The sequence below is a fragment of the Pelophylax lessonae genome (assembly GCF_965119305.1).
Source record: "Pelophylax lessonae genome assembly, chromosome: 3".
NCBI lineage: Eukaryota > Metazoa > Chordata > Amphibia > Anura > Ranidae > Pelophylax > Pelophylax lessonae.
In genome coordinates this window covers 67,356,692-67,384,179 of record NC_138770.1, presented here as the reverse complement: position 1 = coordinate 67,384,179, position 27,488 = coordinate 67,356,692, and the positions used below count along the sequence as shown (strand labels likewise).

The following is a 27,488-nucleotide window of genomic DNA, read 5'->3' as shown; positions in this document are numbered from 1 at the left end:
TTATATTTTTTTTTTTAAATAGAGACAAGTTTAGTTGGGTCTTCTGGGTTTGCTAGCAGGGCTAAGTGCTGAGAATTTTTTTATTATGCACCCATAGTGCTGAATGAATTGCCTTTCTCTTTATGTGGTGTACTTGTTAGAGCTCTACAGTAAGAAGAGGGTGGCTTCTGATGGCCAGTAGTGCTGACAAAGTGCAAAGAATCTTTGGGACTGGACACAGTGATAGGAGATGCCTTTGACAGGACATGTGGTAGTGTTGGACATCTTTTTGATGCAAAGTGCATTCCAGGCATCCATCTGTGGAACAGGACACAATTTAACTGTACATCTGTCAATTCAGGACACTCACACTTGTCGCCAATCCGCTATAGTGTGCTGGACTGTTTGGACAGAACATATACACAGCAGTGACCACTATTCTTATCAATACCCAACACTGCAGTGCTTTACCTAGTGTACTATTCATAAATGATTACATTCAAATATGATACTAAGAGACATAAGTGCCACAGTTTGTGATGCGAAGGATAACTATCAGAGTGGTGGTGTACTGAAGACCACATCCTCTCCTCCACCTCCTCTTTCCACACCCCGCAGGATATCCTCCACCACGTGCACTCGACTGTGCATCCGCAGTTGAGACTTGTATATGAAGGTCCGGTGGCAGCGCGTGCACTGGTGGGGGCGGTCTCCAGCCATGTGAGTGCGTTGGTGTCTGTTGAGGTCAGAGTTCTGGCTAAAGCTCTTTGGACACAGGTGACATTTGTGAGGCTTCTCCCCGCTGTGGGTCCGCCGGTGATGGATGAGGTTGGAGCTGTGAGTGAAGGTTTTGCCGCACTCGGTGCACTGGAAAGGTCGTTCCCCGGTGTGGGTACGCTGGTGATCCTTCAGCTGGGTGCTTCTATTGAAAGTCTTGGGGCATTTTAGGCACTGGTAGGGGCGTTCCCCGGAGTGAGTGCGCAGATGCTCTTTCAGCTGTGTGCTACGCAGGAAGGTCTTCTCACATTGCGGACACTTGTACTGTTTTACCCCGCCAGGGGTCAGACTGTCTTGGAAAGTGCTGGCTGCGCCAGGCAGACCCCAGTCTATGGAGAAGTGATGAGCGCTGTTGTCTGCCACCACCAATGGCTGTGGATCAGCTACGATTGTTGGTAACGATCTCCTTAGCTGAGCCTGTCTCTCTTTTTCCTCATCAAAATACCGCAGCAGGCTTCCCACCAGTACTTCCGGAAGAGGCTCTCCACTATGTATGACCTTCACTGGCTCCGCAGGATGGTTGTGTAGGGTGACATCTGTGTGAGGGGAACATAAGAGGTTAATATTGATGGATCAGAGGAAGGGATGCAATATCAGGACAAATGTATTGTTAGTCTATACAACTCAAAGCTTGTGAACATCCATCATACCTACACTATAAGGGCAAAATAATGTGGCCAACCCTCCAAATGACTGAGTGCAGGAGTTTCCAGCCAAGGGTACTACTAATACTACAGCATACAAAGACATTTTGGACAATTTATGCTCTCCCTACTGCATTAGGGTGTTCACCCCAAAGCTCAAATACACATGCGTGTGTGAATATATATATATATATATATATATATATATATATATATATATACACACACACACACACACACACACACACACACACATTCATACACATACCACACATTATTATACAGGATTTATATAGCGCCAACAGTTTGCGCAGCGCTTAACAAAATGAAGGCAGACATTACAGTTACAACACGATTTGGAACAAATGGAATCAGAGGACCCTGCTCGTTAGAGCTTACAATCTAAAAGGGAGGGTCAATTGATACAAAAGACAATAGCTGTGGGGGATGAGCTGATGGAGCAAGTGAAACAGTGTTATTCGTTAGTAGCCGGGTAGGCTTCTTTAAAGAGAAGGGCTTTCAGGGATCGTCTAAAGATGGATAGATTAGGGGAGAGTCGGACAGATTGGGGTAGAGAGTTCCAAAGAAAGGGAGAAGCTCTGGAGAAATCCTGGAGGCGAGCATGGGAGGAGGTGACAAGGGAGCTAGAGAGCAGGAGGACTTGGGAGGACCGAAGAGAGCGGCTTGGTTGATATTTTGAGATCAGGTTAGTGATGTAGCCTAGGGTTTCCATCTGTCCGGATGTGACGGATTGGATGTCAGCGGACATGTCTCCGCTGACATCCGATGCCCCATAAAGATGCATGGGGCATCCATTCAGATCCGCCTGAAAAACAGACAGGCGGATCTGAACGGACTCCCTGTGTGAAAGGGGCCTTAAACTTTGAAAAAATCTGGAAGCTAATTGGCTACCATGCACAGCTGCACCAGATTTTGCACGCTCCAGTTTTAGTAAATCAACTCAAATGTCTTCTTCTAGTCAGAGTTCCTGGGACTGCACACCTGCTGTGCTCATCGTGAGGGGCTCCCACCATCCCTAAAATATCCATTATGAGGGGTTCCCACCAATCCTGTGCCGAGTTCCCAGGTCTGTACAACTGCATTACCCATTATGAAGGGGCTCCTACCAGCCCTGTGCTGAGTTCCCAGGTCTGCACACCTGCTGTGCTCATCGTGAGGGGCTCCCACCATCCCTGAAATATCCATTATGAGGGGTTCCCACCAATCCTGTGCAGAGTTCCCAGGTCTGTACAACTGCATTACCCATTATGAAGGGGCTCCTACCATCCCTGTGCTGAGTTCCCAGGTCTGCACACCTGCTGTGCACACTATCAGGAGTTCTCACCATCCCAGCAATGGCTCACAGGTCTGTACACCTGCATGACCCATTATGAAGGGGCTCCTATCATCCCTGCATTGAGTTTCCAGCTCTACACACCCTCTGTGCCCATTATGAGGAGTTCCCAAAATCACCGCACTGAGTTCCCAGCTTTGCATACCTGCTGTGTCCATTACGATGGGTTCCCACCATTAACCTATACAGTACATACACATACAGTGTACCCGGAAAGTATTCACAGCGCTTCACTTTATGTTACAGCCTTATTCCAAAATGGATTAAATTATTTGCCTCAAAATTCTACAAACAATCCCCCATAATGACAATGTGCAAGACATTTGTTTGAAATCTTTGCAAACTAAAAAAAAAAAAAAAAAAATATCACATGTAGATAAGTATTCACAGACTTTGCCATGACACTCAAAACTGAGCTCAGCTACATCCTGTTTCCACAGATCATCCTTGCGATGTTTCTACAACTTGGAGTCCACCTTCAGTTGATTGGACATGATTTGGAAAGGAACACACCGGTCTATAAAAGGTCCCACGGTCGACAGTGCATGTCAGAGCACAGACCAAGCCATGAAGTCCAAGGAATCGTCTGTAGACCTTCGAGACAGGAATGTGTCTAGGCACAGATCTAGGGAAGGGTACAGAAACATTTCTGGAGCATTGAACATCCCAATGAGCACAGTGGTCTTCATTATCTGTGAATAGAAGAAGTTTGGAACCACCAGGACTCTTCCTAGAGGGGCTGCCTGGCCAAACAGAGATCAGGGGAGAAAGGCCTTAGTCAGGGAGGTGACCAAGAACCCGATGGTCACTCTGACAGAGCTCCAGCGTTTCTCTGTGGAGAGAGGAGAACCTTCCAGAAGAACCATCTCTGCAGCACCCCACCAATCAGTTCTGTATGGTAGAGTGGCCAGACAGAAGCCACTCCTCAGTAAAAGGCACATGACAGCCCACCTGGGGTTTGCCAAAAGGCACCTGAAGGACTGTCAACAAAAATTTAACTCTTTGACCTGAATAGCAAGCGTCATTTCTGGAGGAAACCAGGCACCGCTCATCACCTGGCCAATACCATCAATACAGAGAAGCATGGTGGTGGCAGCTTCATGCTGTGGGAATGTTTTTCAGCGGCAGGACCTGAGAGACTAGTCAGGATTGAGTGAAAGATGAATGCAGCAATGTACAGAGACATCCTTAATGAAAACCTGCTCCAGAGCGATCTGGACCTCAGACTGGCGTGAAGGTTCATCTGCCAACAGGACAATGTCCCTAAGCACACAGCTAAGATAAGGAGTGGCTACAGGTCAACTATGGCCGGCGGCCCACCTCCCGGTGATGTCACTACTACTACGATGTGCATGAATGAACAAACACACCGGGTGGGCGGGCAGGTGAGCGGCCGCTAATAGCTGTAACTAAGTGAGCGCTTCACTTCCCTATTAGGCGGGTATCTCCTCTGACAGGGAAGTGAAGGGCTCACATAGTTATTGCTATTAGCGGCCGCTTGCCCGCCCGCCCGGTGTGTTAGTTCATTCATGCACATCGTAGTAGTAGTGACATCACCGGGAGGCGGGTCTCCGGCCAGAGGCGGGTCTTTTGAAAGGAAGGACACAGAAGGAGCTGAGAGTAAGGAGATTGCATCATTGGGATGGGGAGGGACGCTGAGGCGGGGGGGGGGCGCTGAGGCGAGGTTATCAATGGTATTAGTATTATGCAGCATAAGGGGGTTAATGTATTGCCACTGCTGGTCACTGATGCATTAGTGACCGACCAGTGGCAGTTAATTAACCCTTTTGTGCTGCATTAGTGCAACCAGTGTTAATTAACACTGATACTGGTTGCACTAATGCAGCACAAAGGGGTTAATTAACTGCCACTGGCGGTCACTAATGCATCAGTGACCAGCAGTGGCAATACATTAACCCCCTCATGCTGCATAATACAAATACCATTGGTAATTAAATTAACCACTTGCCAACCTGTCACAGTACATATACCGTGACAGGGTGGCAGCTACAGGTGTACGTCGCTGCCTGTTTCTGGTGTGTGTATGCCCCTGTTCTATCCATTTTAAAATCATTTGGGGGAAAAAAAAAAGTAATTTTCGGTTTCGGTTTTCGGCCAAGGGCATCCTGCATTTTCGGTTTCTGCCCAAAATTTTCATTTCGGTGCATCCCTACCAGTCGGTGCATCCCTACCAGTCGGCACATCCGCCGGCTGGCCAGAGACCCAAAAAAGGCCGGAATGGGCTTTGATCGGGTCTCGGATCTAGTAACCCGGAAGCAACGGCATGACATCATGTCCAGGTTACACAAACCTTAAAAGGTGCCAGATTTTAAAAAAATGTCAGAAGCATTCTTAACGTCATGTTTGGCTGTTTTGAATACTAAGTGCAAAGGAGGGATTTGACCCCCAGATACCTCTAAAAAAAAAAAAAAAATACCCGACACGTGATCTTGCTGTCACAAGGGAGGTTTACAATGCTTATGGCAGGGAAAAAAAGAAAAAAAAAGGGATGAAAAAAATTAAAGGGACAGTAAAAAAATAAAATCCCTACATGCTCGCGCGCAGAAGCCAACGCATACGCAAGTCGCGCCAACAAATGTAAACAGTGTTCAAACCACATGTGAGGTATTGCCACAATGTTTAGAACAAGATAAATAATTCTAGCACTAGACCTCCTCTGTAACTCTAAACTGGTAACCGTTAAAAGTTTTTAAAGTGTCGCCTATGGAGATTGTCAAGTACCGTAGTTTGTCACCATTCCACGAACATGTGCAATTTTAAAGCGTGACATGTTAGGTATCTATTTACTCGGCATAACATCATCTTTTACATTATAGAAAAAATTGGGCTAACTTTACGGTTTTGTTTAATTCATAAAAAAATTGCATTTGAAAAACCGCTGTACAAGTACAGTGTGACATAAAATATTGCAACAACCGTAATTTTATTCTCTAGGGTCTCTGCTAAAAAATATATATATGTAATGTTTCAAAGTAATTTTCTACCAAAAAATACTGATTTTAACTTGTAATCAGCAAATGTCAGAAAAATGCTTAAGGCTAGTGCACACTAGAAGAAAATCAGGCGAACTGTTTCGTCCAAAGAATTTTCGTAAAGCGTGTACACAACTTTCTACAGCCAATTCAGAATATTCGTACGATTTTCGTAAAGCGTGTACACAACTTTCTACAGCCAAATCGAGAATTTTCCTACGAAAATTCTGAAGGGACAAACTCCAAAATTGTTCTTGTACGGGATAAAACGAACGATTTTCGTTTAATGTACCGCTTCATATGATTTTTGTACAAGAAAATCAGAAAAGAAAGACTGTGCATGATCAGAAACAAAAAAAAAAAAAAAAAAGGCTTTGTCGTACGAGAATGTTCGGTCATCGGTTCTTATTTGCTGGGAAACAACAAGGAAAATTGAACGATCTTATAGTGTGCATCAATGTACAAATACTGTACTGGCGACCCTAGCATAAGGAACAAACTATTCAGAGAAAGGAGATACAATAGACACGTGGCCACTCACTAAAAAGGCGGTTTAACCTTAAAGTGCGTAAGAGGTTCTTCACTGTAAGAGCGGTAAGGATGTGGAATTCTCTTCCACAAGCAGTCGTATCAGCAGGGAGCATTGATAGTTTCAAAACACTATTGGATGGACACCTTAACCGCTTCCATACAGAGCAGTTAGACCCCCTTCCTGCCCAGACCAATTTTCAGCTTTCAGCACTCTCACACTTTGAATGACAATTGCTCAGTCATGCTACACTGTAACCAAACAAAATTTTTATCATTTTTTTCACACAAATAGAGCTTTCTTTTGGTGGTATTTGATCACAACTGGGGTTTTTTTTTTTCCCGTGATATAAGCAAAAAAAGAGCAAAAATTTTGCAAAAAAAAACACTTTAGTTTCTATTATAAAATTTTGCAAAAAATTAATTTTTCTTCATACATTTGGGCCAAAATTTATACTGCTACATATCTCTGGTAAAATTAACCCAAATTAGTGTATATTATTTAGTCTGTGTGAAAGTTATTGAGTCTAGAAGCTATGGTACCAATTACTGAAAATTGATCACACCAGATGTACTGATGGCCTATCTCCTTTCTTGAGGCCCTGAAATGTCAGGACAGTACAAATATCCCCCAAATGACCCTTTTTTGTAAAGTAGACAGTCCAAGGTATTTAGTAAGAGGCATGGTGAGTTTTTTGAAGTTATAATTTTTTTACCACAATTCTTGGGAAAATGAAGAAAACATTTTTTTTTCTTTTTTTTTCCCAAAACGTTGTCAATTTATAAGCTATTTCTAACACATAGCATGTACACAGCAAAAATGACACCCCAAAATTCATTCTGCTACTCCTTCTGAGTATGGTGATACCACATGTGTGAGACTTTTACACAGCCTGGCCACAAAAAGAGACTCCGCGTCCAAGTAGCACCATAAGGCGTTTTAGGAGCATAAATACACATAAAACTTTCTTACTACCTATCACACTTTTCAAGGCCCTAGAGCACCAATACAATGGAAAAGTCCACAAAATGACCCCATTTTGGAAAGCAAACACTCCAACGTATATTCTATGAGGCATTATGGGTCCTTTGAACATGTCATTTTTTTCCACAAGTTTTTGGAAAATGTGGGAAAAAAATAAAAACTTTTTTTTTTACACAAAGTTGTAAACACATAGCATGTACATAGCAAAAATGACACCCCAAAATACATTCTGCCACTCCTCCTGAGTATGGCAATACCACATGTGTGAGACTTTTTCACAGCCTAGCCATATAGAGGGGCCTAAACATCCAAGGAGCATCATCATGCATCCTAGCCACTTGCCTAGGCCTATTTTTGACATTTGGTGTTTACAAGCTAAAATCAGTTGTTTTTGCTAGAAAACTACTTAGAACCCCAAAACATTATATATTTTTTTTTAGCAGAGACCCTAGAGAATAAAATGGAGATTATTGCAATATTTTTTATCACACCGTATTTGCGCAGCGGTCTTCCAAACGCAATTTTTTGGGAAAAAAAATCACTTTTTTAATTAAAAAATAAGAAAACAGTAAAGTTAGCCCAATTGTTTTCCATAATGTGAAAGATAATGTTACGCCGAGTAAATAGATACCCAACATGTCATGCTTCAAAATTGCGCACGCTCACAGAATGGTGACAAACTTTGGTACTTAAAAATCCCCATAGGCGACATTTTAAAAATTTCTACAGGTTGCTATCTTAGAGTTACAGAGGAGGTCTAGGGCTCAAATTATTGCTCTTGCTCTAACGATCGCGACGATACCTCACATGTGTAGTTTGAACACTGTTTACATATGTGGGCGGGGTTTCCGTATGCGTTCGCTTCTGCGCGCGAGCTCGCGGGGACAGGGCGCTTTAATTTTTTTTTTTTTTTTTTTACTATTTATTTTATTTATTATTTTTTATTTTTACACTGTTTTTTTAAAAAAAAAAAAATTGATCATTTTTATTTCTATTACAAGAAATGTAAACATTACTTGTAATAGAAAAAGGCACGACAGGACCTCTTTTTTGTGAGATCTGGGGTCAAAAAGTCCTCAGATCTCACAAGTACACTAAAAGATAGAAAAAATAAAAAAAAAAAATAAAAAAAAATGAAAAAAAAAAAAAAGGGACCTTTAAACTGGTTGCTAGGCAATGACGTTTGCCGTAGCTCCGGTCCTCCAAGACCATAGAGTCAAGTGAGGGCAAGCTTGCCCTCACTCGACATCCTGTCTGTGAGGATCTGGGACCGGATCGTTTTCCCCGCTGCCGGCGGGTCCGGTAAACGGGGAAAAGGACCAGAATGCAGCGGGAGGGGGGGGGGGCACCTCTTCCGCCACCCCGGAAGGGTGATCCCGCGGCGAATCCGCCGCTGGGACCACCCTTATCAGAAAGCCAACCGTCCACCGTTTAAAAAAAATACCAGGGTTATGGCAGCTATCTGCTGCCATAACACCGGTATTTAGGTTTAAACGGACGACGTATATAAACCTTTTTGGACTTGGACATGGTGGCTGTATGAAGGGTGACAGGTACTCGGGTACTTTGCTGGGCAGGTGACAGGTACTCTGGTACTGATGAGCAAGTGGCAGGTACTCGAGTACTCCGATAGGCAGGTGACAGGTACTTGGGTACTCTTATGGGCAGGTGATAGGTACTGATGAGTAGTACTGATACTGATAGGCGATACTGATACTGTACTGATGATGGGTACGGATGATCAGTACTGATACTAATAGGTGATAGGTACTGATGGGTACTGATGAGTACTGATGAGTAGTGATGGGTAATGATGAGCAGGTGGCAAGTACTCGGGTACTTCAGGTGTCAGGTACTCTGATGAGCAGGTGGAAGGTACTCGGGTACTCTGTTGGGTAGGTGACAGGTACTTGGGTACTCTGATGGGTAGGTGACAGGTACTCGGGTACTCCGATGACGGGTACTCAAAGTACCAGAGTACCTGTCGTCAGAGTACCCGAGTACCTGTCGTCAGAGTACCCGAGTACCTGTCATCAGAGTACCCGAGTACCTGTCATCAGAGTACCCGAGTACCTGTCATCAGAGTACCCGAGTACCTGTCATCAGCGTACCCGAGTACCTGTCATCAGAGTACCCGAGTACCCATCATCAGAGTACCCGAGTACCTGTCCCCAGCCCATCAGAGTACCTGTCATCAGAGTACCCGAGTACCTGTCCCCAGCCCATCAGAGTACCTGTCATCAGAGTACCCGAGTACCTGTCACCAGCCCATCAGAGTACCTGTCATCAGAGTACCCGAGTACCTGTCATCAGAGTACCCGAGTACCTGTCATCAGAGTACCCGAGTACCTGTCATCAGAGTACCCGAGTACCTGTCATCAGAGTACCCGAGTACCTGTCATCAGAGTACCCGAGTACCTGTCATCAGCCCATCAGAGTACCCGAGTACCTGTCATCAGAGTACCTGATGGGCTGATGACAGGTACTCGGGTACTTTGATGGGCTAGTGACAGGTGCTCTTTATTGGGGGGGGGGGGGGCAATCAGTGTGTTTGGGGTGGACTGTACTTGGTAACTAGCTGTTACCACAATCTCCTCCTCACACAGGATCAGTGTGTGAGGAGGAGAACACGGTGACAGCTAGTTACCGTGTTCTCTGATGACATTTGTGACCGGCTGTGATTGGACACAGCCGGTCACGTGGTAAAGAGCCAATTTCATTGGCTCTTTACCTAGATCGGGGATCGACTCTGTCCGAGGGACGAGCCTCGTCCCCGATCGCCGCGCTGCGCGCCCCCGGGGGCGCGCATTAAGGAAGGAACGAGCGGCTCGCGCTGGAGCCGCTCATGTGATCGGCTGTGATTGACACAGCCGATCACGTGGTAAACAGCCAATTTCATTGGCTGTTTACCTTGATCGGGGTTGGGCTCAGTCCGAGGGACGAGCCTCACCCCCGATCGCCGCGCTGCGCGCCCCCGGGGGCGCGCAGTAGCGGGGAGATCCGGGCGCCGTCATATGACGTCCGCCCGGATCGAGAAAGGATTTGTGCCGACGTCATTTGACATGACGCGGTACGGAAGGGGTTAAAGACCACAACATACAGGGGTATACAATGTACGGTTAAAAGCAAACACACACACATCATAGGTTGAACTGGATGGACTTATGTCTTTTTTCAACCTCACTAACTATGTAACTATGTGTGTACCCTACTTAAGTCTTCAAGTAGTTCGGTGTGGACCTCTTAATATGTAATCCTAACAGTGAACTTCAGTTAATTGGCCCCTTTGGTCTGTTAAATATACCATTAAAAAGGTTTCATTACATCTGTTTAGTAAGTTGATCCTTCCAGAAATCAAGTGCTGTCTGCAAGAAGTAATATCACCCCTGCGAAGTGTAACCCTGTGGACTACAGAACACCACCTCCATTCTATGAATAAAAGAAGAGGGAAGGCCCTAGGTCATGCCTTAGGATATGACATGACTAAGTCATGCCCTAGGATGACAACGTTGCTTCTCTTTAGATACTATACAGTGAGTGAGCGTTGTCACCCTAGGACAGGAAGTGTGTTACTGGCAGGATCACCAGGTGAAAAAGAAAGGATATTAAAAAAAAAAAATAAAATAAAAGGAAAAGAAGTACATAAGTACATAGATAACATTTTTGTTCTGCAGGTGGATCAAAGCTGCAGGTCTTGACTTGAGCTTCTACCAGATGGCATTTTCTCCCAATCGTTCTTGACAAAAATATGGTCTCAGGGCCACTTCACACCATGAGTCGCATCCCTGTGCGACTCACAGGAGATCTAAATATAGTGCGATTTCAGCCCATTTGAGGTGGGCAGCTTTAGCACTACATTTCGCATGATGCTCAACAACACTGCAGAGTGCATGAGCATCATGGGAAATGTAGTTACAAAACATCTGGGGTGCCAAGGTTCCCCATCACTGTCCTAGGGTTATGATAGGGATTAATAAAGTTGGAATTGAAGTGCCACACTGAGATTCACATCCAAATACAAGTTTTTTTTATAATGGCAGATTGTTTGCAAACACGTTTCGGATGGTGTAACTCCCTTCATCAGGGCCTGGGAAAATGAGAGCGTATGTGGACTCCATAATCAATATATAGACGAATGTTACTATAGTGTTGGGATTTTGCAGGTGGATAATGTGCCTGTTAATGCCTGTCAAATGAGCAGTTATCCAATGGCTCATTTCGCACCAATCAGAATGATCTAAACATTGTATGGCAGGGGGGTGTCGAACTTCATTTCATCTCGGGCCGCATCAGCATTATGGTCGCGCTCAAAGGGCCAGCTGTATCTGTAAGACTAAATGTCCAGAGCACACTACCTTAAATCACAAGTCAAGAATCCCCCACCCTCTATTACATACAGTACACCCCCCTTTCTATGTGCTGGAGGCAGCGCTAGGAAGTAAAGGGCAGGGTCTGGAGGAGGACCAGAGAAGGGCTGCAGTCTACTGAATGCTGAGATCAGGGAAGGTGGAAACAAGAGGGTGCAGGATCTGTAGGAGGAGTTCTGCCCTACTCTCTGCTTAGACGGGGGGTGGCAGAGACTAACTTCCCCTACTCTGCACAGAGAAGCTCAGGATCCGGCAGAGGAGTTCTCTCCTCCTCTCTGCTGCTGACTGCCGAGACAAGGTGGGGTGGAGATGAAGGGGTGCCGCAGCTGCAGGACAGGTGCGAGGGCCACAGGAAATGGCCTGGAGGGCCAGATTTGGCCCTCGGGCTTTGTGTTTGACACATGTGGTGTAGGGTTTACATCTGGTAGCCCCCCTCCCCCTTTCTCTTATAATGGAGGTAGAAGGAATTAGTTCCAAATCAGCAGAAGATTTGGGTAGCCCCCTCCCCCTTCTTACAAGATCTTTCACTGGTTCCAAATCAGCAGCCGATTCAAAAAGGGTAGGGAAAGTGGAGATGCGGCATAGTTTTTAACCCTTTTACCTCCCCCCTCCTCTCTTATACTATCGATCTTTACCTTGTCTCTTTCTTACCTGTATATTAACCCTTCACCTTCTTTATCCTGCACATATGAAAGCCATCCTCCTACTCTATATGACCTGTTTAATAACCCTTCACCTCCCTTAACCTGCACATCTGAAAGCTATCCTCCTACTCTACAGTGGCTTGAAAAAAGTATGCATACCCCTTGAAATTTTCCACATTTTGTCATGTTACAACCAAAAATTTATATGTTTTTTTTAATGGGATTTTATGTGATAGACCAACACAAAGTGTCACATCATTGTGAAGTGGAAGGAAAATGATGAATGGTTTTCCAAATTTTTTACAAATAAATATGTGAAAAGTGTGGTGTGCATTTGTATTCAGCCCCCCGTGTCAATACTTTGTAGAACAGCTGCAGGTCTTTTTGGGGATGTCTCTTCCAGCTTTGCACATCTAGAGAGGGACATTTCTGCCCCAATACAGTGATCAGTGCTAAAAATATGCACTGTCACTGTACTAATGACCTTGGCTGGGAAGGGGTTAACATCAGGGACAATCAAAGGGTTAACTGTGTGGCTAGCCTGTGTTTCATTGTAGTGGGGGAGGTGCTTTTACTAGTGGAAGGCACAAATTGGTGTTCCTGCTTTGGAGAGGATCCATACCTTCTGTACTGAAAGGCTTGCAATCGGCCTGGTTTACATAGGCAAATCGCCGTTCTGCCTGTGTACAGAATAATAAGCAGGTGCAGGCGGACATCGGGTCCGCGGGACCCGCTGATCAGCTCCCACTGTGTATAATCAAAGCGGAAGCAAGCCGCCTTGGGTGCGCACTCGTGCCCGATACTTGGAAGTGCAGATATATATATATATATATATATATATATATATACATATATACTTGATCCTGCGCAGTGCGGCTGCCCTGTAGGAGTAAATGTGCTATAGGGAGGTCGGCAAGCAGTCAAACAGCACATACACTGCAGTTTTGCAATGGGCATATTAGCACCTATAAAAAGGGTTAACTACTATTAGGCTACTTTCACACTGATTCAGGGGTGCAGCACAGTGCACCTGCAGCTTTGCTGCACTGAGCCATAGACTTCTATTAAATCGTGCCGGTTTGGTGCTCTTTAAGTGCACCACACCCACAAGATATAATAGAGGTCTATGGCGCAGAAAACCAGCACGTACACTGCACCCATGGTGGTGGTAAATCGAAGGACATCAGTGTAAAAGCAGCCTTCTGGAGGCTCAGGACAGTAAGGGCTCATTTACCTGCGCAGGTGGTAAAACCCCATAGTGTAAACCTCTTTATCACACACCCCTAACCACTTGTGTGGTGTCAGGGGTCACAATGGGGACCCCACCCTATGGGGAGCATGTGGCCTCCATGTCACTTGCGGTTTTACACTTGGACAGGAGGGGTAGCATATACAGGAACCGATACTCTATTTTCTTCCTGCAACCGCTGAAATCCAAATTCTTCTCCTCTCCCTCCTGTCAGCATTCAGCAGCTGCAGGAGGAAAAATCTTCATTATTCCATTAAAAAAAAAAAAAGTAAAAAAAAAAAAATCTAAATTCTGGACCATTTTATTTCATTGTGGCCTGGGACAGGTTACCAAATCACTTAATTGGCCCTCTCTCCTTAAAAAGTTGAGCACCCCTGACAAATGGTGATGTCTCTTTAACCACTTGCCGACCGCCGCACGACTATTTACGGTGGCCGTCAGCCCCTCACAGGCAAAGCGACGTAAGGCTACGTCGCTAGCCTGTGAGGCTCTAGGGAGGGAGCGAGCGCACGCCGCCGGAGGTGCGGTCACGGACTCTCCCGTGCCCGGCGGACCCGATGTCCGCCGGGCACTCACGATCGTCCGTTACACTGGGAGAAAGGCAGGCGGCTAATGTAAACAAAGCCGCCTGTCATTCTTCCCTGTGTAGGAATAGTGATCATACGGTTCTACTATGTAGGACTGTTGATCACTGTTCCTACACCTCAAGCCACAGCCAATCACAGTTAGAAACACACCCCTAGGGTCACACTTAACCCCTCCCTCTCCAATAAAGTTAACCCCTTCACTGCCAGTGTCATTTTTACAGTAACAGTGCATTTGTATATCACTGATTCCTGTAGTAATGTCACTGGTACCCCCAAAAGTGTCAAAAATGTCAGTCAAGGGTCCGATCTGTCCGCCCCAATGTTGCAGTCCCACAAAAAAAAAAAAAAAAAAAAAAAAAAACACGCAGATTGCCGCCATTACGAGTTAAAAAAAAATAAAAAAAAAAACAACAAAAATCTTTCCCTTTGTTAGTAAACGCAATAACTTTTGCGTAAGCCAATCAAAATACGCTTTTTGCGATTTTTTCTAACCAAACATAGGTAGCAAAACAAATTGGCCTAAAAAGTTAAAAAAATTTTGATTTTTACATATTTTTTGGGGAATTTCATATAAAAAAAAAAAAAAAAAAAAAAAAAAAAAAAAAAGGGAAAAATATCGCAAAATAGGCCCTGGTCAGGAAGGGGGTAAAATCTTCCAGAGCTTAAGTGGTTAAAAGTCCCATAGGATATGTTCTTTTGGTGTGCGACTGAATGATGCTGTCTGACATTATCACTGGAAGACTGAGGACATCTAGTAGTAAAGGAGTGAACGTGCTGGGGAGGCAAGAATTGCAGCAAAAGATTTTCAAGTACTGGGCTACTTTTTATTATTTATAAAGTGAAATATCTGCTTTAGAATAAATTAGAAGTAGATGTTTATGGAAATGTGAAGTTATTGTTTCTCCTGTGCTAGTCTCTTACAATGGCTTTCTTTTCATTTATACCAGTAAATCAAGGCAAGAAACCATAAAACCCAGTAAAAATAACATAACTCAGATCGGTGCTTTGAGCAACCATAACAAATCTTTAACAACCGTCATTATTCATCAGGGTATGAAATTCTGACCAATAAGGTGATACTGTGTCATGTAGCTTGATACCACGCTAATGCTGTTCATACCAAATCTACAGACATGCATTGAAATCCAATGGTCATGTACGATTGCACTGTATCACTTTCTGGCAGTGACAGCATAAAGAGAAGACCCCAAACTAGGAAAATAAATAAATCCAAATATAAATACGAGTCCTCAGTTTCCAAGCTCTTCTTATCGAAGCACTGAGGTCTCCAGAACGGGGCCTTGTTGCCATCTGTCTGTCGTGGTGAAGCTGGCCAGCCATTCATCCATCCGATCATCCATGGAGGACGACAGAGAGTAGTTCCGATGGAGGTTGTGTGTTTTCTTGAAGCTCTCCAACCAGCCATTAGAAGCTTTGAAGTCCAGGATGCCCATGTCACGAGCGATCTGCAGTGCTTTCTCCCGGATGATCCGGCCGGACAACGTGATGTCGGTGCCACGGATGGAAAGAAACCAGTCCCACACCGCTGAATTAACCCGATCATTAGCAGTCCTCCTCTGCCTTCTGATGCGGTCCCCGCTCACATTGTTCTGCAGAGCGTCTAGAAGTTCCTCCCGACGCCTTATGATCTGAACTATCTGAGAACGGCTGACTCCGAACTGGGTGGCCAGGGATCCCACAGACTCCTTGTTTTCATAGGCACATAGCACCAGGATCTTGTCCCTCAGCTTTAACCCATTGCGCTTGTGCACTGCCGGCTTGTCGCTGGAAGGCTTGGGTAGGCTTCCAGCCTGGGTCCAATGCGTCCCTTCAGTTCGGGCGTGCTGGCTCAGTGCTGAAAGGGACAGGAAGGAACCAGGTTACAGGTCTGCGTGCCGAAGGGGAGCCAAAGCTGTATCCATTGCAAATTTGGAGACCAGCTAGAAACTAACAACTCTACATCAACAAAACATCACCAGCAAATGTCACCATGACCGAGGCCCATCAATTCCTGTCACAGAACTCATCCTTTCTTCTATGTCAACAGGAGTTAGAGAGGTTTTTGTTTTTTAATTTGTCTGGTAGCATTCTACTCACACTCAAAAACCTCAGAACTGACAATTCTAATTCTAATTCTAAGAATAATGTACCTTGAATGTGATTATTGATTTTCCAATTGAGTGTCTCACTTGGAGTGTGAAGTATTCCTTAAGCAGCTCTCTGGAGAAAAGAGGCCATAACTCCGCTCTTATCTCAATATGGATAAAACACTAGACCAGTTGTGTTATTGTGCAGAAGATATTTTTATTGAATGGTTAGTTCACCTTTACCAAAAAATTGCCTATGCAGGTAAAGTGTCTATTGTTAAAAAAACAAATTGACAATAAGAGAAAATTGCTCGGTGAGCACGTTAAGGGGACCCAGGACTACGACAATGGTACATTACCTAGGCAAGCTGGCTGACCCCAAATATATGTTGTAGTCCTGGATCCCCTCTCGGTGCTCCCCAGGTTTGGTGTCCCTGTCAGTGCCATGTCAAGCTGACCAAAATTTCTCATAGACACCAATGCATCCGTACTCACGAGTGTACGTAAAGTTAGGGTACAATTCAAACCCCAGAACATGCATGCTCTCTCTTTGCCTTCGCAGTAGCTCGGAGCTCAGAGCTGCTGTGACAGAACAGATAAGAAAATGTGCATTTGCAGGATTGAATTGGAAAGACAACTTGCTCATGTGATGGTGGTTGCAAGCAGCAACAACTGGGAGTGTCCGAGCAGGATCCTGGTAACAAGGTAGGATGGGGGTGAGACACCATCTCTGGCAGATTTTCAGCAAGGCTTCAGAGGTTTCTAAATGGTCTACCACATATGGTATTATTCTCTGCACAGTTGGTTATCTACAGGCAGCCCTTTCTTGCACAAGGTAAAGGTGAAATAATCCTTTAAATAAAAAGCCAACAGATTCAGGGGTTTCAAGGGGTCCCCTTCATTATGGCTTGGTATGCTTGCAACAAGAATAACATACAAACATACACTGGACAAAATATAACAGGTTTCTGTATACCTTTACAACAGAATACATCAAAGGACAGCAGCATCAATAGAACAAGCTAGCATGAAGAGGACACCGTCAGCATGACATACTCTAAACTGCAATTATACTATAAGAACAAGGGAAGACTTCCCATCCAAAGCGAATTCCTAATCACAGAGTGTCCAAAATTATTCAAAAGTCTGTGAAGGTCCTCTTTTATCCAGGCCAGGGCATGGTATAGTTAGCAGTAGCCACTTTCAACTGGACTTGTTCTGTAACAAAAATGTTTTGTAGCTTGTCTAATGCCACGTCTAAAGCCTCGTACACGCGTCGAAAATCGGCAGGGAATTTTTAAGTCCGACGACCGATCTGCCGATTTTCGGCTTGTTAGTATGATGCTTCCGACAACCGACTCAGACTTTTCGGCCGAAAAAATTCTGGTGTGCAGGCTATAAAATTTTTGTCTGCTGTCAAAACACGTCCGATTTTCGTGCAGTCAGTACAGATTTCGACAGGGAAAAATCTAATGAGCAAGTCTGGGCATGCTCAGAGAAGAAAGAACACAAAGAAAGCAATCCAACACATGACATCACTTCTGAAGTAGAATTCTGTCGTGCGGGAAAATTCATGTGCAGTCTAGGCACATTCCAACCAACAAAACACCGCTCTGGACAAAAGACGGACGATCGGTCGGTCGATAATCGTTGCGTGTGTACTAGGCTTAATGAAAGGGCAATGAACAGAGGGAAGAAGCCGAACACATAGGAATTGATTTACTAAAACTGGAGAGTGCAAAATCTGGTGCTGCTCTGCATAGAAACCAATCATTTTCCTGATTTTTTTTAATTGAACAAGCTAAAAGTTAGAAGATTGTTTGCTACCATGCACAACTGCACCATATTTTGCATGCTCCAGTTTTATTAAAATCAACCTCATGGTATTATATAATCATCTCATATATAGCTGGAGTGTTAGATAAAGAAAGAAAATTCCATCCCTGGGTCTTTCAAGCCCAGCAATACACCAAAACAGAACAGCAAGGTATACAATAGTGGGTCCACCGGTAATGTCCACTGAGCCTCGTCCACAGGTGTGGACCGTGGTGAGATGCAAACCTCCAAACAATTGCTTACGCGTTTCAGGGGTGTCCCCTCTTCCTCAGAGCTAGTTTGAAGTATAGGGGGCTAGACTTTTTATATTGAAAGAGTCACATGGTTTCAGGCGTGTTCTCCACCCCTTTTGGGCAGGTCACAAAAAAGGCATCACGTAGCACGTGGCATCATGTAGCATGTGACATCACGTCATGTAGCAGCCGAGATTGCCTGCTATAAATCGGTCTTCCTCGGGGGGTCTTTTTCATCCTTATGGATTTTCGGAATATGACAGAAATATGGAGTAGCAGGTTGTTTTTTGTATAGAAAATAAATATTCATCTTTAATACTCCATTATCCCAGGCCCAGTTAAGGAGAATTTTAAAATCACCGGAAGTGATTACACTGAGCCGGCCGCTGAAATGCAGAAAGCGACCAGGATGGCGGAGCCGGCGTGCGTCCCAAAGAATGAAGAAGTAAAGACCCTATTACATGAAGCCATTCCCCGGTAATGCCTTTTGACCAGTAATGTCTGTCAAACACGTATAACTTTTATTTTGTAGGTACCATATAATATTATAATGACATTTAGCTGCAGAGAATATTATGTTCTATTCTATTTCACTGTACCCTATTGTTCAGGACATAGGATTAAAAACTCTGGGGCAATCTGGTTTTCAAATAATATACAGATCGCACGTAGATGATATCTAGGATTTTAGGTTATATACACGGTTCCAAAATTGGTGACAAAACATTAGGGCGGACGTTTTGATTTACGGGATCACGGTTTACTAAGGTCATTGTTTACTGAAAGCATGTGATGAAAAGGGGTGGAGAACACGCCCGAAACCATGCGACTCTTTCAATATAAAAAGTCTAGCCACCTATACCTCAAACAAGCTCTGAGGAAGGGGGGACAACCCCGAAACGAGTAAGCTATTGTTTGGAGGTTTGCACCTCACCATGGACCCCACCTGTGGACGAGGCTCAGTGGACATTTCCGGTGGACCCACTATTGTATACCTTGTTGTGATTTACATCCACTTTGTGAGTGTGTGTGTGTGTATATACAGTTTTATTGAAATAAATTGTTTTAAAAAAGGTAATGCACTGGGCTGGTGGGCCCTCTCTGTACATTTTCTTTTTAGAGTCTCATTTGGGTTTCCCCAACCTGTGGACAGTGGCAGCACAGCTGGGACGACGACCATGACAGTTGAGTCGTATTTCCAGGAAACGAAGTCACATGACAACCCCTCAAGCGCAGGAGCAAATTCTTTCTTTTACACCAAAACAGAAACCTGTACATCCAAAAGACTCAACACCCATACACAAGTGCAATAGGTTGGTATATGCAGTGAGATGAGAAATAAAAAAGACCTGTGCATTGGGGAAATTAGGCCATCCATTTCTTGGGAAGTTGCTTAACAGATGGGCAAATTCTAAAGGTCAAGACCCAGCAGTCTTCATTCACCTAATGGAAAAGGGACATTCTTTGGAGCATGGTAAAGTGCACATTTTGGACAGAGAGGACAACTGGTTCTTAAGAGACATGAAAGTCAATCAACATCAAAAAGGATCAATCATCACTAAAGATGGGTTAGGGACCTTGTCACCATCTGTCTTCCAATAATAATGCCGATTTTAACATTTTTACCCTGGAAATTTGACAACAAACCATACGAACTGGAGGATTAACATATATAGACTGACACCAAGGATGTAAACAGGGAGTTCAGAAACTTTACACCTTCCATTCTGTTTGTGGACAATAACATCTGCCTTTCCATGGAGTTGTCTGTGCCACCTGTGTGGATAGGAGGATTGTAGAGTAATCTTCCAGGCACGGATTAGAACTGAAAAAGTGGCTTGGATAATCCACAAAACATCTTCACCATTACAAAACAAGTCAAGTTGAATGTGATTACCTACTACCAGTTATGGCTTATTTAGAGTTCCATCATTGAAAAGTAGCCAATTACCAAGGGCTGAAAGCAAACGACTGCCCTATATATCTAGAAATGTCAACATATCAAAACACTAGAAAAGATATTAGAAAAACTACAACCCCATCTAAAGGACAAAACAGTAGGACACCGAGCACTTCACATTTATCACTACTTAGGTTATGCTGCCACCTTCATGTGAATGGACACTGGCCAAACAAGGGAAGAAACCTTTGCAGAACAACCCCTTTTTGCTAAGCCAAGCCTCAGTTTTGTATCAAGCAATGGAGAACAGACAGGGGGGGGGGGGGGGGAAATCTTGGGTGTGCAGCGATGTACGCCGCGGAAAGAATTTTACAAGTTAGCCAAAAATCTTTTCCTAATTGTTTGAGACAGGACTTCATATTCATGACTGCTTGGGATTTTCTAAAGCACTGAACATGAAGGGGTGGGAAACACAGCAAAGAGGCCAAGCATGCCCCAAGCCTAAAAACAGAATGGAGGGGAGCCCACTACACAATGTCTGCAAGATTTTTTGCCCAAGACTGGCATCAACAGAAACGTGAATATCTACCTGGTAGAATTTAAGAAATGTGTTATGAGAAAAAGAATAGGCAGCAGCCTTAAACACAAACAAAAGCTTGATACTGAATTGCCCGGGATGTGCTGACACTTCTGGTGAAATAGCCCTGGATCAGAAAATGGAGGAACTTTGCCCTTGAAACCACAGACCTGAGAAATGAGCTGACAAATCCACCTAGAAATAATGTATCGAGAAACACCCCGTCCCTTGGGAGAACCCCCAGGAAGAATAGGGAATCAGACTGTCAAATTACCAAGCTGTACAACTTAAATAAATTTGAACAGCTCGAAAACCATCCAAAGATTGAATCACCTTCTACTTAGGATTAGCACAAAAAGATGACAACACAATGTCCTGATTCAGGTGGAACAAAGAAACCACCTGCGGTAAGAAAAATGACTAAGGCCTCAACACAATCTTATCCTGGTAAGGAACCAGGAAAGGTTCCTTGCAGGAAAACGCAGCCAACTCTTTAGGCCCTGTGAGCCAATGTAATGGCAACCTTGCTCTAGAGGAGGGACAAGAGAATCTCTCAGGAGAGATTCAAAAGGGGAAAGCCACGAAAACAGACAAGACCAAGTTAAGGTCCCACAGAGACAAGGAGGGCCACACAAGAGGAACAATCCGTGTGGCACCCTGCACAAAGACTTTTACTAAGGCATGAATGACACAACAGGTCTCTAAAAAAGGAACTGCCAAGGCCAAGATCCCTTGATAGTACTCAAAGCAGAAAACCCAGCTCTCCCCACCAACTAAAGAAAAGCCAAAATGACCCCTAATGACATACTGTTAGAGATAAAACCTATGAACCTCACACCAAGCAAAAAAGGCTTTGCATGTACAGTTGTACACCTTCTTGGAGGCCAACTTTCAAGCCTTGAGGAGGGCAGGGATTACAGAGTCAAAAACACCCCTATTCCTCAGGACTTGGGCTTCAATAGTCATGCAACCACAAAGCAGGTTGGAGATCAGATCACGAGACCGCAAATCTGTCTGATTGTGAGGAGCCCAAGGTTCGCCCGCCTAGAGATTATCAATGTCTACAAACAACAAGATTCTACTTCTTTGCCAAGTAGGCTTTCAACAGTCATCAAGACCTTCCTGTTCTTCAGAAGAAGAATTTCCCAGCATCCAGCAGCTGCATGGATATCCACCATTCCAGAGCTAACCTGGTCTTAGGGGTCAGATGCATTGGCAGATCTGTCCCTTCCTTTGGAGGAGGAAACTCAAAAATGTTGAGAAATCGTGCCCTTTTTGTAGATATAGCTATGTAAAACTATAAAAATAAGTGCCTATACTGTTTAAAATTCAGTAATACAGCATCTCACCCTGCTCTGCACAGTTGCTTTCTAGTTGTTGGCACTGGGCAATCTAGAGGCCGATCTGCTGACAGTCTAAAGATTTACTACAGCTCAGGGGCTCTGGATTCACAAAAGTGCAGCCTCCAGGAAGACGAAACCGGAGCAATGCTGGAGGCAATTTACAGCAAACACAAGTTTTGGTAGCATAATTAACGTATGTTCCTTGTTAAAGAACGTTATTTTTTTTTCCAAGTCATCCGGGGTAAAGTTTTGCTTTAAAGACCAGGATCTCAACCGAAACGTCTGTTAGGGCGTCTGTTAGTAGGAAGGTAAAAAGCCAAGGGAGCCCATTTCTTGTAGAACTCCTCTACAGGGCACTCTCCCTCCCTGGGTGAACTCAATCTGCATACACCTCTTCCTGCAAGTGAGGGAGAACCAGAAAAGATTTGAAATTTTTTGACAGGCACTAGGACCTAAAACCTTTGAAGAACAGGATTCCTTTCCTGTGGTACTTTCGAGTTAGTACGCAAAACATTCGCTAGGAAACAGACTGTGGTCTGCTGACCATCAGTGCTGCCTCACCAGTGCCCATCAGTGTAAAGCCCCAAACCCTGAGATCTGTCCTGTGAGGACTCATCTACAGAGTATCCCCCAATCCTCAAAAGCTTCCTTATCTTTCTCACCTTGAGAATGTTCCTCTGACCCCTTATCCTACTACAACAGGAAGAGGATAGGCTGCAAAAAATTCCTCCCTTGACACAAAGTAATCGAGGTCTATGTCCGAGACAGTGGAAATTCACGATAAGGGCAGGTTCAGAGCGAATCTGAACCTTGGGGGAGCCAGTACAGGAGGAACTGTGCCACTAAAGTGTCAGTCAATCCCCTGGCCAAAATGTCCCTGGACACTTGCTGTGCCATGCAGATGTTGTATTCCAACAGCAGAACACATGCTGCTGGTTCAATGCTTAACCACTTCAATACCGGGCACTTTCCCCACTTTCCTGCCCAAGCTAGATTTCAGCTTTCAGCATAGTCACACTTTGAAATTTTTTTTTATGGGCACAGTGTTGCATGACTGCGCAAATGTCATTCAAAGAAACTGGAGCTTACGCTGAGTGGTATTTAATCACCACTTGGCTTTTTTATCTTTTGCCAAATAAATAAAAGCCTGAAAAGTTTGAAAAAAAAAATATATATTTTTAGTTTCAGTTATAAAATGTTGCAAATAAGTACATTTTTCTTCTTCACTGATGAGGCTGCATTGATGTGAGCTGATGGGTACTGATGTGAGCTGATGGGGCGCTGATGGTGTTGTAGTGATGAGGCTGCCCTGATTATCAATATAAACAAATGTACTTACTGTGCCCTGTCAGATTATCTCTTCTTTCCTCACATGCTGTCTCTGTGTGAGGAAAGGAGAGCCAATAACTAGCAAGTCTGTTTACATGTGACCAGCTGTGATTGTACACAGCTGATCACATGGTAAAGGGCTGCTGTGACTGGTCTTTTATCCTGATCTGTGATCAGGTGTGTCCAAATCACACAGCGGTCACAGAGCGCGCCCAATGTGTGCATGTGGGAGGACATCCATAGCCATCCTCCCAGAACTGGAGACTCGTGCTGTAGCCATCTTTTGGCTATAACGTGGGCTGGAACTGGTTACGACTTAATATTATCAGAATATATACTAGAATTCAGTTAGCACTATGCAGTCATAAGATGCTATACCTAATGCTGTACGTCAGAAACACGTCAGCGGTTGCGGTCCTATGGACTTTGCATTTGAAATAAAGTGACATTTGGAGAGGTTTTCATGAGTGCTGCCATTACATCTGTTGTGTATCCAGAGGATGATGGCTTAGGCTTAGCAGCATGGGGGTTCAGTATAGGGTTAAATGGAACATTTTTAGCAATGTATTCCTGGACCTCGCTGCTCACAGTCATCAAGATCCAGGTGTTCAGCAAAGCTTACCCTGAAATTTCAGGTGCTGCAATGCACTCCCTGTGCCCTTCACGTGCACAGTACATTAGAGACAGCACAGGCAGGCCCCAGCCTCAACCAATCAGCAGGAGAGTAGCTTGCCATTGGCGCCATCAGCTTCAAGGAGACTTGCCTTCGTAGCCAGATAGGATTGCACGTTCAAACATGAGGACAGAGTCACCCAAAGACAGGAACCAGAGAGGGAGGAATTGAAAGAAGCCATGGCATTAAAAGAAGAACGAACATACAAACAAGATAAGTGGTAGGATCTACAACACTGCTCCTGCTCTTTGTGCATAGCCATATACACCAATCGTCCATAGCATTATGACCACTGACCGGTAAAGTGAATAACATTAATTATCTCGTTACAATGACATCTGAAAGTGGGTGGGATACATTAGGCAGCAAGTGAACATGTTGTTGCTCCAAACAAAATAAGGTGAAAGACACACCTTTCTCCTGCGCTCAGAAAACGAGGCTCCCCAACTGCTCTTCCTACAAGACTTTGCAAAAGGCGTCTCAGATGGAAGGTCTTGCTGCCCTAAAGGACTGGGGCAGTTCAACAGTACTGCAAACAAAAAATAACACAAAAAGGGCGCACCGACCTAGCACATCATCCTCAATAATGGTTTTATTGTTGGAACATAAAAATGGCTACGCCTCGAAACGCGTCAGCCGTCATCCTAATCGGACAATAGACTTTCGTATGGACTACTTCTGACACTCAAGTTTCTGAGTCCGATATGATTGATTTCATCTGCGTTTGCGAGTAGCCATTTTTATGTTACAACAATAAAACCATTATTGAGGATAATGCGCTAGGTCGGTGCGCCCTTTTTGTGTTTTTTGTTTGCAATGAACATGTTGTCCCTGAAGTTGATTTGTTGGGCAAGCATAAGGATTTGAATAACTTTGACAAGGGCAAAATTATCATGGGTAGATGACTGAGTTAGTGCAACTGCAAAACTGCAGCTCTTGTGGGATGTTCCCAATCTGCAGTGGTCAGGACCAACAAAAAATGGTGCCAGGAAGGAAAACCAGTGACAGGATCGTGGGTGGCCAAGACTCATTTCTGCACAGGCTAGCCCATGTAATCCAATCCAATAGAAGAGCTATTGTAGCTCAAATTGCAGAAAAAGTTAATGTTAGCTCTGATAGAAGATGTGAGAACACATAGTACATCATAGTTTGTTGTGTATGGGGCTGTGTAGCCGAAGACTGGTCAGGGTGCCCATGCTGACCCATGTCCACAGGCAAAAGTGCCTACAATGGGAACGTGGGCATCAGAACTGGACCACAAAGCAATGGAAGAAGCTGGCCTGGTCTGATGAATTCAAGAATGGTCTGAGGAACACAGCAACCAGTTTGAGTTGTTGACTTGTCCTCCAAATTATCCAGATCTCAATTCAATTGTGCATCTGTGGGATGTGCTGGAAAAATAAGCTGAATCCACCTCAAAAAAAAAAAAAAAAAAAAAAAAAAAAAAAAAAAAAAAAAAAAAAAAAAAAACTTACAGGATGTGCTACTGAGGGCTTGGTGCCAGATACCACAGCATACCTTCAGACAGGGCTGCTGATAGAAATTGTGGTCTGTACAGTGGGAATCAGTGGTTTATTTATGTGGCTTGAGCCACCTGGCTCTGTATGAACACAGCTACAGGTCCTAATTTGACAGGTGTGGAATTGCAGGTGTATGGCCCACACACAGGCAGTGCGCTCGTCTGCACACCTGTCAAATTAGGGCCTGCGGCTGTGTTCATATAGGCGCTGCATCCCCAAAGTATGACAGGTGGCTCCAGTCCAAACCCCTCCTTCACACAGCCAGAGTACCTGTGGGAATGAGCCCCCAATTAGATTTTTCTAACCTAAAAAAACAGATCTCTCCAGTGGTGTGCTGTCACTACTAAGAGGGATTCCATCTTCTTTCTGGTTTCTTGGGCGCCAGTCGTTTAGCCAAACTGCGATGATCTCACATGCGTGCGGTTGTCATGGTCACAGCACAGCTCTCTCAATGGATGGCATGTCATCCATTGAAAGCGCAGTGCACATGCGCTGGTGCCATCACCGGGTGCTACGTTTAGGAGATATTCACTGTACGTACAGGTAAGCCCCATTATAGGCTTACCTGTAGATACAAGATAAAAAAACTGAATTTTTGTAAAATCTTACCTGTAAAATTCCTTTCTCTGAGTCCTCCGACAGTCGCCGCCTCTTCATATTCGTCACTAATGGGGTTATTGACCTTTGCTCCGTAGGAGTAGCTAGGCAACAGAATATATTAATATCAAAGCTTTTAGCAGATCCCACCCCCAGGGGGTGGTCCCCTCAGTCAATACCTCCCTGCTTCCTGCATTTCCAACTTAGTTTCAGTAGCATAGCAGTAGAGTACATAAACAAACCCCAAAAGAGGGGCGGGGGCGGCGACTGTTGGAGGACTCCGAGAAAGGAATTTTACAGGTAAGATTTTACAAAAATTCCGTTTTCTCTTACGTCCTCCGACAGTCGCCGCCTCTTCATATTCGTCACTAATGGGGACGTCCCATAGCAGTGTAGACATGAGGGGTGGGAAAAAAGCAGCCGCGCCTAAAGCAACGCAGTACCCACATCAGAGAAAGGAACCTTACCAAAGTAAGAGAACCAACCGGGCAACAAGAAAACGTGCTCAACAGGAGCAACAACCCAGGAAAGAACAAGTAACCTAGGGGTAAAAAACACCCCAACAGCCAAGGGCCCAAACAAGGGACCCTAAGGCACCGCCGCACTAAGAACTTTACGGCCAAAGGAAGCATCTGTCGATGCCTGAACATCCACTTTGTAAAATTTCGAGAAGGTGTGAACGGACGACCAAGTCGCCGCCTTGCACACCTGGGCCACAGAAGCCTGATGACGATAGGCCCAAGACGTACTCAGAGACCTGGTAGAGTGCGCCTTCACAGGGAAAGGAGGAACCTTCCCTTTCAAAGCATAGGCTTGCACAATGGTCTGTCTGATCCATTTGGCGATGGTCGCAGCCGACGCCGCCATGCCCTTTCCGAGGTCCCTCAGGAAGGACAAAGAGAATCCGACTTGCGAAAGGATTTAGTCGATGACAGGTAAACCCTGATTGCCCTAACAACATCCAAGGAATGCAAAGCCACCTCCTTCGGATGCTTAGGCTTCGCGCAAAGCGAAGGCAAGACAATGTCCTCATTGAGGTGAAATTCCGAGATCCTCTTCGGAAGAAAAGACGGGTTAGGTCGCAAGACCACCTTATCCAAGTGAATCACCAAATACGGAGATTTGCAGGACAAGGCTGCCAGCTCTGACACCCTGCGAGCCGAAGTGATCGCCACCAAAAAGGCAACCTTCTTGGACAACAGAGACAACGAGATCTCCCTGATATTTTCAAAAGGAGCATGTTGCAACACGGACAGAACAAGGTTCAAATCCCATGGAGGCAAAGG

General features: G+C 44.6%; 1 protein-coding gene across 1 annotated transcript in view; it reads right to left on the bottom strand.

Moving 5' to 3' along the window:
* Positions 1–213: 213 nt before the first annotated feature.
* Positions 214–27,488, bottom strand: part of LOC309550886 (uncharacterized protein) — a 43,549-nt gene continuing 16,274 nt past the window's right edge. Inside the window, exon 5 of the mRNA XM_082251268.1 lies at positions 214–1,292. Coding sequence (XP_082107394.1) covers positions 535–1,292 — 758 coding nt within the window. The 3' untranslated portion in view covers positions 214–534. The remainder of the gene's footprint in view (positions 1,293–27,488) is intronic.